The sequence below is a fragment of the Pituophis catenifer genome, unplaced genomic scaffold (assembly GCF_029215685.1).
Source record: "Pituophis catenifer annectens isolate HBS135680 unplaced genomic scaffold, rPitCat1.0.hap2 SCAF_6, whole genome shotgun sequence".
NCBI classification, from domain to species: domain Eukaryota; kingdom Metazoa; phylum Chordata; class Lepidosauria; order Squamata; family Colubridae; genus Pituophis; species Pituophis catenifer.
The window spans coordinates 91,290,046-91,308,720 of record NW_027256886.1 but is presented as its reverse complement, the minus strand read 5'-3'; the positions used below and the strand labels follow the sequence as shown (position 1 = coordinate 91,308,720).

The 18,675-nt window shown below is 42.8% G+C and overlaps 1 protein-coding gene across 3 annotated transcripts in view; it reads left to right on the top strand.

Moving 5' to 3' along the window:
• The first annotated feature begins 9,348 nt into the window (after positions 1-9,348).
• Positions 9,349-18,675, top strand: part of VCL (vinculin) — a 113,497-nt gene continuing 104,170 nt past the window's right edge. For all 3 annotated transcript variants that reach the window (XM_070945412.1, XM_070945414.1, XM_070945413.1), the window contains exon 1: positions 9,349-9,689. In XM_070945412.1, coding sequence (XP_070801513.1) covers positions 9,522-9,689 — 168 coding nt within the window. In that variant the 5' untranslated portion in view covers positions 9,349-9,521. The remainder of the gene's footprint in view (positions 9,690-18,675) is intronic.

Here is an 18,675-nt window from a genome sequence, read left to right as displayed (position 1 = left end):
TAAATCAATTAAAAAAAAAACTTAGTAAAAGTACCTCTTCTCTAATTCAATGGAGTTGGGGGTTTCCTTTCTTGAGTTTTGAATGGAGGCAGGCCTGACAGATACACATTTAAGAGTTTGGTAGAGCTGAAACGTAGAATGAGGAGAAAAATACTTAAAATGTCAAACTGCTGATGAGTGAATTATCTCTAAAGCAGGCAGGAGAAAAGTGGGGGAAAGAAACAGTTCACTGAAGAATGGAAAGCAACCACCAATGAGGAGAGATGGGAGACTGAAACAGTTCTTCACTGCCCTCGAAGAGAAAGCCTGGAACTTTATCAGCTCTGCCTCAGTCAGTCACTGCCCTCCAAATGGAGATGCTGTCCTGAGAAGGAGGACATCTGAATGGGTATGGAGATTCTCAGTCATTCAGGTCATGGTTGTCCCAGAAGAGGCAACTGGACTTCCTTGTTTTTCTTTGAGGATGTTTCACTTCTCATCCAAAGAAGCTTCTTCAGCTCTGACTGGATAGTGGGGAATGGAAGGATTTATATTCCTTCCAGACAGCTGGTCATTTGCATCCTTTTAGAGGGTCCTTGAAGCACTTGGAGGTTTATCTGTGTCCTCAGGGTCACCTGAGTGGTGCTCCTGGTTCCTGTAGTCTGCCATTTTTTTCCTCTGGAAATCCATTCCTACTCCCACACCATTCCAAGGATGTTCATCCCAAATTGTATAGCTAAAAGTCTGTAGAGAATTTCTCAGTCATCCAGGCCATGGTTGTCCCACAGGTGCTTTTTCAGGAGGCAACTGGACTTTCTTATTTTTTTTTCTTTTGAAGATGTTTTGCTTCTCATCCACGAAGCTTCTTCAGCTCTGGCTGGGTGTTGGGGAATGAAAGGAATGATATTCCTTGCAGAGAGCTTGTCATTTGCATCCCTTTAGAGAGTTGTTGAGGCAACTTGGAGGTGCAGCCAAGAAGGCTCCACACCCATTTGCACTACTCAGGTGATCCTGAGGACACAGAGAAACCTCCAAGTGGCCTCAAGGAATCTCTAAAAGAAGGCAAATGACCAGCTGGAAATTGTCAGCCTGCAAGATGGGAAGTCATCACAGAAATAACAATAGCAATAGCACTTAGACTTATATACCTCTTTACAGTGGTTTTATAGTCCTCTCTAAGCAGTTTAGAGAGTCAGCATATTGCCCCCAACAATCTGGGTCCTCATTTTACCGACCTTGGAAGGATGGAAGGCTAAGTCAACCTTGAGCCTGGTGAGATTCGAACTGCCAAATTGCAGGCAGCCAACAGTCAGCAGAAGTAGCCTGCAATACTGCACTCTAACCACTGTGCCACCACGGCTCAAATGCTGCAATTTGCACATTTGCACTCGAGGTGATGGTACAGCTATGTAATCACTGCATTTGCAGGCCAATGCAATCACCTGTAGGTCAATTTTTGTGTTCCTTGCTATTTGCTATGCACGATTGGAAATGTTTGGGGTTGTTGGACTTATTGGGGCTTAATTAATTAACCCCTTTTTGATATTCGCCCAAGACAGCTGCCCTTTGACCTTGCTCTGTATGTTGAGGGGACAGAACCACAGATCCACAACCGAATTGGCATTTTGTCGAAAGCAGTGAAATGCATCTAGATGGAGATTTGAGTGCACAAAAAGCACAGGGATTCAGGGTTTGTTTGAAAACACACTCAAATGGACAAATTAATTTTTCAAAAAGGGTTGCCCTATTTTTTTTAAAGCTTTTTGAATTCCCAGAGGCAATACAACTAAAGGATTAATTTGAAAAAAAAATATAGGGATTATAGGGTGGATTTGATTTAAATCACAATTTAAATCATGATTTAAATCACTAGTAAAATGGCTTGATTTAAATCAACTCGATTTAAATCATAATTTTTAAAGAGCAACTGTCATCTCTGCTATTCCTTTGACCCACTGTTGACTCACCGATAGTCCCAGTGTTGCAGAATATACAGCCTCATGCTACATAACTAAGCTCCATTTCATGCTGAATAAACTAAATTATTTATGTATCTTAAATAGAAAACTATCTTAGGATAGATTTTTACCCCAAAAGTTTTTTATTAAAATAAATTTGATAAAAATCAAAAAAATCCAATTTAAATTAAAAAAAACCTGATTTTTTTGATTTTTTTAAAAAAATCATTGATTTTTATCCACCCTGAGGGATTATATCAGCTCAGACTGTAATAAGCACATAGCTCTACCCACCGTACAAACTCTGAAACCTGTTTATAAGTTGCATATTTTTACCCTCACGGTAACAGCCCAAGCTGTGCATCACACAGAATAAGTATTTTTTCTGCCAAGAGAATGTAGATTTTTTTCCAGTCAAATGTTTATGAGCTCAAAGCTCTGTGTGAATAAGAATAGTTCATGTAATAAACTAAGAAGATGGTTTTTAAATTAATTTAGTTAACGTTTTAGCTAATTTTTTTTTCTCCTTCAAAAGGATTGAAGTGACAACCTCACAATGAGGTTGGCACATTTCTCCTGTGGAACTGAGGAAGTTTTGGTGAAGTCACAGCTGTTTCCCTCTGTAATTCAAAATAGTACTTATAAATTATAAGAAGATGAGTATTTGTTCTGAATATATGCTAACAAAGTTAGAATAGAATAGAATAACAGAGTTGGAAGGGACCTTGGAGGTCTTCTAGTCCACCCCCCTGCTTAGGCAGGAAACCCTACACCACTTCAGACAAATGGTTGTCCAATCACTTCTTAAAAACTTCCAGTGTTGGAGCATTCACAACTTCTGGAGGCAAGTCGTTCCATTGATTAGTTGCTGATAAAGGAAGATGCAGAGTCATCCTGAACACAGATGACTACAAGGTCAAGGTGAAGTCTTCTGAAGGACACTGCCATGTATGAGACTCTGAAGAGAGATCACACCAGCAGTTACAAGAAAAAGGTCTTTGATTTCTTGCAACAGCTACAAGCCACAACACTACCATCTTTACCTCTGGGGAAGACACACCAGGCATATGAGTCCTTCGGGAGTAGGGCGGTATACAAATCAAATAAACCAAACCTAAACCATATATGGACTCCCCAAAATCCACAAAGAGGGAACTCCCCTCAGACCAATTGTTGGCAGCATCAACTCTATCACCTACAACACTGCAAAACATCTTACCACCTTATTAGCTCCTCTAGTTAGCATCACCATCCATCACATAACAATTCACAGGACTTCACCAGCATGTTTTGGAAACTAAAACTGGACCCGGATGAGATCATGGTTTCCTATGATGGGACTTCTCTCTTCCCTTGCATTCCAACAACTGAAGCTGTCACGATAGTGAAGAATAGAATAGAATTCTTTATTGGCCAAGTGTGATTGGACACACAAGGAATTTGTCTTGGTGCATATGCTCTCAGTGTACATAAAAGAAAAGATACGTTCATCAAGAATCATAAGGTACGACACTTAATGATAGTCATAGGTTACAAATAAGCAATCAGGAACCCATATCAATATAAATCGTAAGGATACCAGCAACAAGGTCACAGTCATACAGTCATAAATGAGAGGAGATGGGTTATAGGAATGATGAGAAGATTAATAGTAATGCAGACTTAGTAACTAGTTTGACAGTGTTGAGGGAATTAGTTGTTTAGCAGAGTGTTGGCATTCGGAAAAAAACTGTCCTTGTGTCTAGTTGTTCTGGTGTGCAGTGCTCTATAGCGTCGTTTTGAGGGTAGGAGTGAAACCATTTATGTCCAGGATGTGAGGGGTCTGTAAATATTTTCACAGCCCTCTTTTTGACTCATGCAGTATAGAGGTCCTCAATGGAAGGCAGGTTGGTAGCCGTTGTTTTTTCTGCAGTTCTAATTATCCTCTGAAGTCTGTGTCTGTCTTGTTGAAAACAACTGGTACAAGACAGCACCTCAGGTGACAGAAGCAGCCCAGACCACATATGTGCCATGCTGGACTTCTGCCTGACCACTATCTACTTTAAATACAATGGTTTCTACAGACAAAAACATGGCTGCTGCATGGATCCATCTGTGGTCCCCCATTGTGGCCAATCTCTACATGGAAGAGATAGAAACCAAAGTCCTAGACTCCTTCACAGGGATTCCACCCACTCACTGGTATAGGTATGTGGATGATACTTGGGGTCAAGATCAAAACACCGGAATTGGAAGCGTTCACCAAACGTATCAACTCTGTGGACAGATATATCAAATTTACATGGGGAAGATGTTAAGGAAAATAGTCTGGCCTTCCTGGACTGTGTAGTACACATTAAGGAAGACAGAAGCCTTAACATTGAAGTATACAGAAAATCATGGCTGGCAGTAGTGGAAATGCAAATCCTAGGTGTTTGTCTGAGCTAATCTTGTCAACTTTTGGCTTGCCTAATTGTGTTGCTTATCTGGAGTCTCTGTCTGACCCAGTCTTTCTGAATGGATTACCAAATTTGCATTTCTAAAAGTTGGCCTCCTCAGTTTCTGCTTGGGGCAGGGAGATTGGGTCTGGTTTCTGCCTCCCGAAAGTTCTTCCCCCCCCCATTTTTCCTTTAGGGGAAATATTCTGTCTTTTTAATATCCCCCAAAATATTTCATTCTTTAGAAGGGTGGGTGGGTGGGTGGGTGGGTGCTGACTTTCTATACTACATCCCAAGCGACTTAGTTGATTCAAATCTGGGAATCATGGTCAGAGGCGGAACTCTGCTCCCCCTTGCAAGCTGTCAGAGGCCATTGACTCCGCGACTGCAAAGTTTAAGGCCCCCCCCGACTCGGTCTCTGGTTTATTGCGGGATACTTTTTCCTTCCCAGGCTTGGCCATCAGAGCGGATCTGTGCTTGGCTCAGCTTCTCGCAACTCTCCCTGCTTTTGGCGCCTCTTTGATCAGAGTTCGCAGCTCCTTCCATCCGATCCTTTGCAGCTTCTGGAGGTTGCTATTAAGCAAGCCGTTTCTTCAGAACTCGGCAGCCCAGGAGGAAGCCTCATTTCGGCCCCTCCCTTCCCGCTGCTTGTGGTTTACATAAACGGGCAAACGGTTAACCATTGAGAGAGGCTCACCCTGCTCTGCTTCCTCAAAAGAAGCGCTTGGCTGAGAGAGGAAAGGAGACGCAGGCAGGAAGGGGGTGTTGGAAGAAAAGTCCATCTGGTTCAGTTCCAAGCCAGGAGAAAGTCGCTGGAAATAAACTGGAGGCCGATTGGAAAGAAGGATTCCAGTTTATTGATGAGCAGAACCATAGCACGCAGTTCTGGGACAGCTGACAATTTATTTATTTATTTATTTATTTATTTATTGCGATTTATATGCCGCCTTTCTCCCTAGGGACTCAAGGCGGCTTACAAAATGACAACTTCAATACAAATCACAATACAATACCAAATTAAAATCAGTAACCCAATTAAAAACGATTTAAAATTATACCAGTGTACCCCCAAACGGATCAGTTTAAATTAGTTTGATGAATGCAAGGTTTTTTATACAAAATATAGTTTTCTGTATTTTGTCATTTTGAGGTTTGCTTCGTGTGCTTTTATTATTTGATTAGTTTTATTTGTTTCTGCAAAGGCTCCTGATGGGACTTAATTATCACTTCCTTGGTCCTAATCCTGTCAGACATGTGTCATTGATTTTATCCTGTTATCTACTGCCTCTAGCCTGCCTTTTTCTTTTCTTTTCCCCCCAAGTTTTTTATTTTATTTTACATATACATATCAATGCGGGAACAGTGTGGCACCTAGGTATCATATTTTCCAATACAAATAAAACTAGTAAAATTAATCATAGTTATTACATTTGACCAACTTATATACCGTGTTTTCCTGAAAATAAGACCCTATCTTATATTTTTTTGAACCCTGAAATAAGCACTTGGCCTTATTAGACTCAAAAGCTTGATTGGGCTTATTAGTTTTGGGGAAACAGGATATTTCTAATAATAGTACACATTTATATTAAGTTGTAGTCTATCATTATTTAATTATTCCATGTTTTAATATATTGCTCTAATACCACTCACCATATTATTTGATCATACATAATACCGCCATTCAATTTCTAAACTTCCCTCGTTATTGCTTTTATTTTATTATGTAATAAACTAAAATGTATACACTAATATTCCCCCTTTCTCTTATTTCTATCTCTATTCTAACTTTTAATCATGTCACCCTTTTATTAGAAGATGTTTTACCCACTTTGATGCTTTGAATCCTGTTCATTTTTAACTTTTTTTTTTTAATTTGATTTATATGCAGCCCTTCTCCGGAGACTCAGGGCGGCTTACAATGCGCTAAGCAATAGCCTTCATCCTTTTGTATATTTATACAAAGTCAGCTTATTGCCCCCACAACTGGGTCCTCAATTTACCTAACTTAGAAAGGATGGAAGGCTGAGTCAACCTTGAGCCTGGTGAGATTCGAACCTGCAGTAATTGCAGGCAGCTGGTCTTAATAACAGGGTGCTTTAGACCACTGTACTACCAAGGCTCTTACCTCCCATACTTCACTCTTTACATCTATTTGTATTAAGATACAATCATTCATTGTTTCATATTCTAATACCAATCCCAATATTATTTAGACATACAAAATTATTTTAATTGTATTCGTTTTACAATCATCAAATCTATATAATTGTGATAGTAATACACATCTTTAATAAACGCATAGTATATTAAATATACTGTATCTTTAATACACACATAGTATATTAAAGTATGTTCTTTCATTATTTAATTGCTTAATGTTTCAATTTATTATTCCAATGCCAGTCACAATATTATTAAAACGTACTTAATACCATCATTCAATCTCTATAGTTTTCCCATTTTGTTACCTTTATTCCATTATATAAAGGTATGCATATACAAATGTTTCCCCCTTCTCTTATTTCTATCTAACTTCTCATCATGCCACCATTCTAAAAAAAGAACGGAAAGAAAGAAAAAAAGAAAAGCAAATCAAAATATCAGGGAAAAAAAAGGAGAGAAATCCTTTCCTTTCTATCCATCATCTCTAAATGGACCGGTATTGTTTCCACTTTTCTCAATGAATGGGGTTAAGGTCATGTCAGGGGTGAAATGCTCCTGGTTCGGACCAGATCACCTGATCTGATAACGATGGTGGTAGGTGGTTTGGAGAACCTGTAGCAGAAATTCCTGCTCTCTCCCCATGCCCAGCTGAGCTGTGCAATCATCAGAGGCTTTTTTTTTTAACTTTTAAAAGCATTTTTTCTACAAATGCTTTTAAAAGTAAAAAAAAAAAAGCCTCTGATGATCGTGGAGCTCAGCTGGGACCATCAGAGCCTTTTAAAAGCATTTTTTTTACAAGCTCTTCAGCCGAAGGGGTTAAAGAAAAAAATGCTTTTAAAAGTTTTTTTTTAAAAAAGTTGGCCATGCCCACCCAGTCACATTACCCCCCACCAAGCCACGCCCACAGAACTGGTAGTAATAAATTTTACATTTCACCACTGGGTCATGTCCTGTCTTTAATCCCATCACCTGGAAGTGAAGGTGTTTGCGAATAGGCTGGTCCAGGATTTCTTAATAGCAATAGCACTTAAGACTTATATACCGCTTTACAGTGCTTTAACAGTCCTCTCTAAGCAGTTTAGAGAGTCAGCATCTTTCCCCCAACAACCTGGGTCCTCATTTTACCGACCTTGGAAGGATGGAAGGCTGAGTTAACAGCAATAGCCATAGCACTTAGACTTATATACTGCTTTGTAGTGCATTACAATCCTCTCTAAGCGGTTTATAGAATCAGCCTATTGCCCACAACAATCTGGGTCCTCATTTTCACCCCCCTGGGAAGGATGGAAGGCTGAGTCAACCTTGAGCCTGGTGAGATGAATGGGGAAAGGCATCAGATACTCCAACCCCCAGAAATCGATCCAGACATGAATGGTGCGAATGGGTTTTAATTGTTTTTAATGTTTTAATGTTTAATGTTTTTATACATGGTTTTTAAATGCATTGTAAGCCGCCTTGAGTCTTTGGAGAAAGGCAGCATACAAGTGAACAAATAATAATAATAATAATAATAATAATAATAATAATAATAATAATAATAATACAGGGGGTCTCAAGGGAATCGTAGCCAAGGCCCTTTGTGGGAAACCCCCTCAACCCCAGCTACCCATCTCCAGCATCAACTAAAGAGTGCGGGACCCGCGCACTTTCCTGCGCGCACCTATGGAAAAGCCGCCCGTAGGGAAGAAGAGATCGCCGGGAAAGAGAAAAGGGCCTGGTGGCTCAGCAGACTAAAAGCATTGTGATTAACACCAGCTGTCTGCAATTACTGTAAGTTCGAATCTCATCAGGCTCAAGGTTGACTCAGCCTTCCATCCTTTCTAAGGTAGGTAAAATGAGGACCCAGTTTGTGGGGGCAATAAGCTGACTTTGTATAAATATACAAAAGTAGGGGCACCTACTATCTGGAACAAGCTCCCCCCTGAGATACGGAGGATCCCGGACCTACGCACCTTCCGCCGTGCCCTCAAGACTTTTTTATTCCATCAAGCTGGCCTGGCCTAATCTTCATTTTCTCCCCTTTTCCTTTTAAAATGTAAATTTTAATTTGTTTTTTTTTTAAATTCAATTTATATGCCGTCCTTCTCCAGAGACTCAGGGCGGCTTACAATCCGTTAAGCAATAGCCTTCATACTTTTGTATATTTTTTATAAAGTTTTTAAATTATTGGGGTGTTTTAATTCTGTCTGGGGCCAAACTGTTTAATTCGGTTTTATTCAGCTTTTAAATTTTGTATATATGGATTTTACTTTATGGCTGTTCACCGCCCTGAGTCCTTGGGGAGTAAGGCGGTATGTAAATCCAATAAACTAAACTAAAAAAATAAACTCAAAGTATGAAGGCTATTGCTTAACGCATTGTAAGCCGCCCTGAGTCCCCGGAGAAGGGCGGCATATAAATCAAATTAAAAAAAAAAAAAGTTCCAGGGAAAGAGGCGGGACGGGCGCTGGCTTTTTTTCCCCCTCGCTGGAATCCTCTCCCGCCCTGCCAGAGTCCCGAAGGCTCCGGCTTTCAGCATCGCCTTATATGGACTGCAGAATGCCTGACGTCACACGGAGCCCGGGACGGCCAGTGGCGGAGCAGCCAAGCGAGCTGGGAGGGGGGGGGCGGAGAAGGGAGGAGATGGGGAGGAGTCGGAATGCGGCCCCCTCCAATCAGGGCAGGGCTCGCGGTCCGTCATTGGAGGAGACGCGGCAAGAGAAAGGGGGGGGGCGTGGCGTCGATCCGCGGCTGCGGAAGGTTTGCGGAGCGGAGGGGCCGAACCGGGCGAAGCCGAGTTTTTTTTTTTTTTTTTTTTTTTTGAGGGGGGCGGGTGAGGGGAAGTCCCGGGGCGGCTGCAGCTCCCGACAAGCCCTTGGCTGCGGCTCCGTCGCCCAAAGTCCGCCGGCTTCCCAACCCACCAAGCGCTCGGTCCCGGGCTTGAGCCGTCGGAAGTTTTTTTTTTTTTTTTGCCCGCTTTTCTTTGGCTCCGCTGAGGCGAGGCGGCTTCTTTCCCGCAGCCATGCCGGTCTTCCACACCCGCACGATCGAGAGCATCCTGGAGCCGGTGGCCCAGCAGATCTCCCACCTGGTCATCATGCACGAGGAGGGCGAGGTGGACGGCAAGGCCATCCCGGACCTCACCGCCCCGGTGGCCGCCGTGCAAGCCGCCGTCAGCAACCTGGTCCGGGTGAGCGGAGGGGGGGGGAGGACGCCGCCTTCTCGGCCAAGCTGCCTTGGGCTGTGGGCTCGGGGCCCCGCTCTGGGGGTTGCTTTTGCAATGACTGAGGGGCGGTTCGGAGGAGGCAGTTGGGGTTATGCGGCTTTGCAACCGCGAGTGAAGTCCCGGCTAAACTTCTTGCTTCGCCCCCCGCCCCTCTCCAGCCCGGAGCAGGCCATTCCTTCCCCTTCTTCCTTCTTTTCTTCCTTCACTTTCTTCCCCTCCTTCTTTCCTTCCTTTCTTCCCCTCCTTCCTTTCTTCCTCTTCTTCCTTCTTTCCTTCCTTTCCTTTCTTCCCCTCCTTCTTCCTCTTCTTCCTTCTTTCCTTCCTTCCTTTCTTTCTTCCCCTCCTTCCTTTCTTCCTCTTCTTCCTTTTTTCCTTCCTTCCTTTCCCTCCTTCTTCCTTCCTTTCCTTCCTTTTTTCCCTTTCCTTCCTTCCTCTCCTTTCTTTCTTCCTCTTCTTCCTTCTTTCCTTCCTTTCTTTCTTTCTTCCCCTCCTTCCTTTCTTCCTCTTCTTCCTTTTTTCCTTCCTTCCTTTCCCTCCTTCTTCCTTCCTTTCCTTTCTTCCCTTTCCTTCCTTCCTCTCCTTTCTTTCTTCCTCTTCTTCCTTCTTTCCTTCCTTCCTTCCTTTCTTTCACTCACTCCTTCTTCCTTCCTTTCCTTCCTTTCTTCCCTTTCCTTCCTTCCTTCCTCTCCTTTCTTTCTTCCTCTTCTTCCTTCTTTCCTTCCTTTCTTTCTTCCCCTCCTTCCTTTCTTCCTTCTTCCTTCCTTTCCTTCCTTTCCCTCCTTCTTCCTTCCTTCCTTCCTTTCCTCCCTCCCTTCCTTCCTTCCCCTCCTTTCTTTCTTCCTCTTCTTCCTTCTTTCCTTCCTTTCTTCCCGTTCTTCCTTTCTTCCCCTCCTTCCTTCCTTCCTTCCTTCCTCCCCCCCTCCCCCAGCCCAGAGGAGAAGCAGCTGCTTCTGGAACTTCCTGACAAGTTTCCTTGCTTGCTTTTCTCCTCAAAATGCCTTCCGGTGACTGGCCAAGCTCTCCTGCCCCGGGAACTCCCCAGGGAGTCACCTTCTTTGCTTTCTTTAAGGAATGAGTAAAACCGGATCATTTCCCCCACCCACCCCCACTTGTAAAACCCTCCTGATCCGACATGGGTGGATTTGACTTCCAAGGAAGAGCCTTCAAGGCTGCCTCCGACCTGAGGATGGGCTGCTTCCAGGGGACATTGCCTTAACTCATAACTCAGGGGTCTCCAACCCTGGCAACTTTAAGACTTGTGGACTTCAACTCCCAGAATTCCTCAGCCAGTGGCTGAGGAATTCTGGGAGTTGAAGTCCAAGTCTTAAAGTTGCCAAGGTTGGAGACCCCTGCACTTAACTCATTGCCATTAGCCTTCTCTTCCCACAATGTCCAGGTTGCCTTTTGATTTAACAGATTAACAGAGTTGGAAGGAACCTTAAAGGTCATCTAGTCCAACCCCCTCACCTAAGAAGAAGCTCCTCCTGGGTTTCTCTTATTCTTCCTCCCCGCAAATCTTGGTATCCCTTGGGCTTCCCCAGCTCTATTCCGCTGCTCTGTCACAAGGGGGGTTTCCTGAGTTCCTGGGGTGGGTCTTTTGGCCACTTTGCAGATGGCCAAGGCCCTGTCCCACATCGCAGGGACGGTTTGTTGGATCTTAAGAGACTCTGCCTGGGATGCCAAGTAATGAAAAGTAAAAGAGGCCTCTTGGAGTGTTGGGAAAAAGTCAGGCCTTCTTGGAATTAACTCTGCTTCCACTGATCCCAGTTACCTGCCGGTGCATTTTTTCCCCCATCAGCAGCACAAAATGGTTTTACGACTGTCTTTGTGTGAGCGAAGAGTAGAGGCCCATCCTGGCTGGGGAATTCTGGGAATTGAGGTCTAGATCAGGGGTCAGCAACCTGTGGCTCTGGAGCCGCATGTGGCTCTTTCACCCCTCTGCTGCGGCTCCCTGTCACTCAAAATATACATCACAACCGCCAATGTGCGACACCCACCGGCACACAATTTATTGAGCTTTTCAACCCCCGGTAGGCCAACCATGGATAAATCCAAGAAAAGAAAAGTTCCAGAAGAAAACAGAACGTTTAATTCAACTACATAAGCTAGTTTTGGGGACGCTCAAGACACAGTCAGGAAGGGTTTTGTGGCTCCCGGTGTTTGTTTGTTTTTCTGTGGGAAACGGGTCCAAATGGCTCTTTGAGTGTTTAAGGTTGCAGACCTCTGGTCTAGACATTCTGGACCTAAAGTTGAGAACCCTTGGTGTAGAGTAGGAGTGTCAAACGCAGGGCCTGCGGGCTGGATGCGTCACACACTGGCCATACCCATACCCCTGGTTTAGTGAAGGGAAAAAGTTGCGATACGTCACATGATGACGACGGGACGACGGGAGTTAGATAACCCCTAGTGTGAGAGAATAAGGATGATGGAGATTCACAGGCAAAAAAAGGGCAAAGCATTTTGAAACTCCAGAAGATTCTGTTATTATAGCCAGTTTCAGTAAAAGTAATTGTCACCTTCCTGGGGAGTAGATTTCCTGGTATGGTCTGCCTGGTGGGGGACTAAACAGCTTCATGTGCAAATGTTTTTTTCAGTGTCTCAAACTTGGTCTGAGAATTCCTATTGATCCAAGCACTCACTCAGTTCGATCCTGTGTTAGTCTTCCCCAACCTCCGTTTTTCCTTTTCCAACTTTCTGCAAACCCATTTATGTTTATAAAAACAACTTCTAGGGTTAATTTCCCTCTTTCTAGGAATTTTTTTCACTTCACCTATTTTGACTCCTGCATTCATCTACTTTCCTAATTTCTATTTCAACCGTTTTTTTCGAAGGGTTTTCTCCCTCTCTGATTTACCATCACTCGTTTAAAAAAGAAAAGAAAAGAAAGAAATTCAGATTAAAAAAAAGGCTTTTCTCCCCAGCTTCTGAATTACTCTGTTGCCTGCTAAAAAGATCCAGAAACAGCCCAGGGCCAGATGATGTAATTAATATAATGTCACAATAAGCAGGAACAGTTACAAATGAAGGGTGCAGTGCAACATTTTCCTCTGGGCTGAATACATTTCAGTCTGCAAAGGGAGTGACTGAAGGCGTCTCTTTTCCTGCTTGGTCCTCCATTAACCCCTCTTCTTGCACCCCACTTTCTGACTGCTGCTTGCAAATGAAAACAAGCTGCCTTGGGGAGCTCTGCAGGACTTGTTCTCTTATGTTATGCTCCCAAGTAGCTACTCTTGACCTGAGTTTCTGCTCTTAGATATTTCCTCCTCCTTGAGCAGATAGAAGTGGCTCAAGAATCAGACCGCTGCAGAAAGTACAGATAACTCCTCGAAATACAGCCACAAATATTTGAGCCCACAATATTTCCCTTGTGGAGCAAGATAGATGTTAAGTAGGGTGGATAAAAAAATCTATGATTTTTTTTAAAAAAATAAAAAAATGGATTTTTTTATTTAAATCGGATTTTTAAAAATTATTATTAAATTTATTTTAATCAAATGCTTTTGGAGTAAAAAAAATCTATCTAAAGATAGTTTTCTATTTAAGATACATTAATTATTTACTTTATTCAGCATGAAATGGAGCTTCGTTATCTAGCATGAGGCTGTATATTCTGCAAGATTGGGACTGACGGTGAGTCAACAGCCGGTCAGAGGAGGAGCTGCTGTGGGACAGAGATGACAGTTGCTCTTTAAAAATTATGATTCAAATCCAGTTGATTTTATAATCAATCCTTTTTACTAGTGATTTAAATCATGGTTTAAATTGTGATGTAAATTGACTTGATTTAAATCAAATCCACCCTGCTGTTAAGTGAATTTTGCTCCATTTTATGACTTTCGTTGGCACTTTTGTTAAGTGAACCTGCAGTTATTAAGTTAGTAACCTGGTTGCTAAGTGAATCTGGCTTCCCCATTGTTTTATCAGGAGGTCCCAAAAGAGGGTCACATGTCCCCTTATGATGGCAACCATCATAAACGCATGCCAGTTGACAAACATCCAGATTTCGGTCACGAAACATTGGCGATGTTGCTACAGTCTTTAAGTGTGAAAAAGAATCATTGAATCACTTTTTTTCAGTGCCATTGTAATTTCAAACGGTCACTAAACAAATCATTGCAAGTTGAGGACTCCCTGTATCTCCAAATATATCTTCCCTTCTACTTTGCTACCAGAAGCTAAACCAGAGATTGACCGTGATTTGTGGTCCAGCATTCTCCAGTCACACATTTGGAGAGCCACAGCCTGACCAGATGATTCCTTAATGACCTGTCAAAGGGGACTATTTCTGAAGTGCCAATTTTAGGGCTTGGCTTGTTTTCCGTCTCAAAATGGCAGAACTCGCGATCCATTTTCTGTCGCCACAATTAGAAAACTGCTTATAGCTTTTGAGCTAGAGTTTGCCGATCCCTGAACTCTTCAGATTTTTCTCAGCCGGTTATTTTTATTTGGTCTTAGTTTGTCCCAAGGAGTGGGACAAACTAAACATGTGTGGCCTTCTAACTCTTCTCTATTTAGCCAGCTTTATCTCAAAAGGGTTTTGTGTTCTCCACAGGAATTCGGTAAGATGTTCATCAAAAGCGTTCCCATTTTATGAAACCCCAACAACCTTCAGCCCAGTCCAGCTAGCAGATATTTTTAACCAGTGTCCATTTTAGGATAGCTCTTGTAGAGGGAGTGAACTGGCAATATCTGGAGGTTAAAAATAAATTATAAGGGAGTTTCCTACTCTTTTTTTTTGTTCGAAAAGTCAAACAAAGATTTTAATTGACCCAAGGCTATGAATTTGGCTGTTGACAAAATTCTAATAATTTCCTTGTCTGCACCCTTGTATTGCCTTAATCTGCTTTTATATCAGTTGCGTCTCGATGCTAGTTATGGTTTCTGCCTCTGTATCACACAGCAGTTTTGTCAATTATGTGATCACTGTCGTGTTTTATGAAATAAGTCGCCTTTGATCTATGTCAGCTCAAGGGCATATTTGGGAGCTTATTATGGAAACGCTCACAAAATGGCTTCCATGATTTGGTGTGACTGATTCCCACAGACATGCCGGAAGATAAATGAAGCTCTGGGTTTCAAGCCAATCGTTTTTCCTAAATTTTCATTTTTCTAAGTTTTATTTGGTTCTATTTCTTACTTTCCAATATTGCTTCTATGGCCAGAAGTTTTGTTGCAAATCTGCTTTGACGTTTGGCAGAACTGTTGAAACAGTAAAAACACGTGTTGTTACATTACCCCTTTTATGCTGACACATAGTGATAATTTCACATTTCAATACGTTTCGTTTTGACCAGTTTTAATTTACTGTATTTGTTTTCAGGTATACGTGACCTTATTTGTTTGTTGTTACACATATAAAATGGATGAATTGATAGGTCCAGTTAATTTTATGATTTACACTTCTTCGTATTGATGTAGACTATTTTATCTTAAGATTTTCTTTCTTTTTCATGAAGCTGATATTTTCCTTTTCAGCGTGTTTTCTTTTCTTTTTTCTTTTTGTTTAAATTAAACCATATAAAAATAGAGCTTGATAGACAACAAAGATTTAGGATTTTCATCCTTTGCACATTGTTGATACTTTTGATATAATATGAATCCTGAATGAATGAACTGGAGTTTCTGTTGCTGGCTACTGCTATGGATGTTCATTTTTAGTTCAATGTTGGCTTTTCACCATGGATTTTTTGAGTGTCTGCCTTTTGAGTTGTGATTGGTTCCTGGTGACTGCATGGACTAATCTTTGTTGTTTTCTCAGAAAGATTTTGCCATTGCCTTCTTCCTAGGGCTGAGAAAGGGTGACTGGCCCAACGTCACTCAACCAGCTTTGGGTCTAAGGCAGGACTAGAACTCAGGGTCTCCTGGTTTCTATCTTAGTGTTCTGCCCCAGCTATGGACCCCAAAGAACGCAGCACACACAAAGTCTGTACAAACCTTAGTTTACTAAATTAAATCAGTCTTTTTCAAACAAAGGCTGTTAGTTAACTTTCTTAACAGCCTACAAGAATCCAAAGAATAAATAATCGTAATCTTACTATGGTTGGCAGAAAGCCCAGAAGCAATTTGCAGGAAACTGATAAGAGAATTAAGATCCAGACGCGAAGGAGAGTGAACGAAGTTGTTCCCTGCAAATTGCCTCAGTCATTGTCCTTCCTTAAATAGGCTAAAGGAGTGGCCAATTAACCCCAAGCCTTACTCTCGAGGAGACCTCCTCCTGAGGAGCCACTCCTGCCTTTTGACAGCTCTGCGTGCCCGTGCATCGAGAAGAGAGTCCTCCTCTTCTTCCTCTTCACTTATGGGAGCTTCTGGAGGTTCTGAAGGCCCTGGCTGAATCCCCGCCTCTGGCACCACATCTTCTCCAGCCTCCTCATTGTCTGACTCGAGTGCCAGCTGCACACAGGGCCGGATTTAGATGAAAAGAGGCCCTAGGCTATTCCACTTATGAGGCCCTTTCACCTATAGTGAAAGTGTAATTTTAATTTTGCTAACAATTTGAATGTAGGCCCCTCTTGATCTTGAGGCCCTAGGCTGAAGCCTAGTTAGCCTATAGGAAAATCCGGCCCTGGCTGCACAGGCTGCTGGCGCAGCACCACACCATCCTCCTCGCTGTCGGAATCAGCTACTAGCTGCACAGGCCGCTGACGGGCCCCAACACTTAGTGCCTTAACCACTATATATCAAACTGGCTTTCACTATGGAAACAAAAATCAGTGCTAATCTCTCAAAAATTCTGAAGTTTCCGCCCATAATCCATAATTTTAAACTGCAAAAACAATCAGGGTAGAAGTCTTTAATTTCTGAGAAATAGCTGTAACAAGATATGGGGTTCCCTCTCCTCCCCTTCTCTTCTCGTCCCCTCCCTTCCTATTCCTATTCTTTAACCATGGATTTTCCAGTCCAGATTAGCATTTTTAAGTGAGGACTACTTGTATATCTGCCGTTTGGGACAACCATGACCCGGATGACTGAGAATCTCCATAGACATACATCTGTCATGATTTCACTGGGTTGCTTTAAGCGTGCCAAGAGTGGGCAGCCTTCCATCAGCTAATGAAGTTTTCTGTAATGGAGTGCATGGATGGCCTTGAGGAACGAGGGGAAGAGATGCTGCCTAGAAAATAATCAGACAAGAGAGGGAGGAGGCCCCAATGCCTTAACAATCAGACAAAGAAACTTTTAGGATGGACCCACCCTAAGCAATCAGAATCAGGTTAAATGTAGTGGTGGGAAATTTGCAAGACTCTGTTAATGCAGCCCTACAATTAAGTAACTCATCTAGTCATATTTCCTCTCTGGTTTAATTGGGAGGGCTGACATTACTCTCAGGGTTTTCCCAAATTTTTCTGTGTGAAATACTTCGGTGCCCTGTGTGTATACCTATTCTTTTTTATTTTAAAGTAAGCCCTAACATGCATTCCAGGTAGTCCTTGAATTAGGACAGTAATTGGGACTAGAATTTCTATCGCTAAGCAAGTCGTCTGTAAAGCATGATGTCATATGACCACATTAATTAGCGAATGGGAATCCTGGCGGCCCATGACGTCACTCTTTTAGTCCCGTTGTAACTTCGAACGGTCACTAAACGAACTGTTGTTAAGTCGAGGACTATCTGTATAGAAACCCATTCCCTCCTGACTTGAGGGAAGCTTCAATGAATGAGAAGGTTTGAATGGTTTGTTAAACCACAAACCTATTAATCATATTTCAATTACTGTGTAAAATGAACTCAGCTAGTGTAACAAGTTGTCCACTCTGTAAATCAGGGGTGTCAAAATCGTTTTCACTGAGGGCCGCATCAGAGTTGTGTTTGACAATCTCGGAAGGCCAGGGTGGGCGTGGCCAACTTGATGTCACTCGTGTCAGGGGCGCCTGTGGTGGCCCGAGCACTCTGCCAACTGCGACGGCCTCCTGCCACCCTCTGCCAGTGTGGCCCTCCCGAGCTCCATTTTCACTGGCAGAGTCATCCTGGGCCAGTCCTTCACTGTTTCAGGGCGGCCCCACAGACCAGATCTAAGCAACCTGTGGGCTGGATCTTGCCTGCTTGCCTTGAATTTGACACCCCTTAGTTCAGTGGTGAAATCCAATTTTTTTTACTACTGGTTCTGTGGGCGTGGCTTGGTGGGTGTGGTGTGGCTTGGTGGGTGTGGCTTGGTGGGCATGGCAGGGGAAGGATACTGCAAAATCTCCATTCCCTCTCCACTCCTGGGGGAAGGATATTGCAAAATCTCCATTTCCACCCTACTCTGGGGCCAGTCAGAGGTGGTATTTGCCGGTCCTCTGGACTACTCAAAATTTCCGCTACCGGTTCTCCAGAACCTGTCAGAGCCTGCTGGATTTTACCCCTGCCTTAGTTCCTTGCTTGTCATTTAAGGATGCTAGTGCTGTGCAAACACATGTTGTATATTCTGAGCAATCCTAGTTTTGGACATACTAGGATGGCTGTCCGTTTTTTCTTCTTCTGTGATGCTACTGGCCATATATGTAGTCCTCAATTTACAACAGTTCATTTAGTGACCGTTCAAAGTTACAACAGCACTGGAAAAAAATGGGGTTTATGACCCATTTTTCACGCTCGCAACCATTGCAGTATCGTGATCACGTGATCAAAATTAATATGATTAGCCATTGGTTCACATTTATGCAACATCCTGGGGTCGTGTGATCCCCTTTTGCGAACTTCTGACAAGCATAGTCAGGGGGGAAGCCAGATTCACTTAACAACCGTGTTGCTAATTTAAGAACTGCAGTGAATTCACTTAAGAACACTAGTAAGAAAGGTGGAAAAGTGGGGCAAAATTCCACTTCACTAATGTCTCACTTAGCGAGAGAGCTTTTGGGCTCAATTGTGGTCGTAAATCGAGGACTACCTGTACATGGAGGCAGGTGACCGAGAGAAAAAAACCATATCTCGCCCTCTGATGGCGCTTAGGACATGTCTCCCACAAAGAGT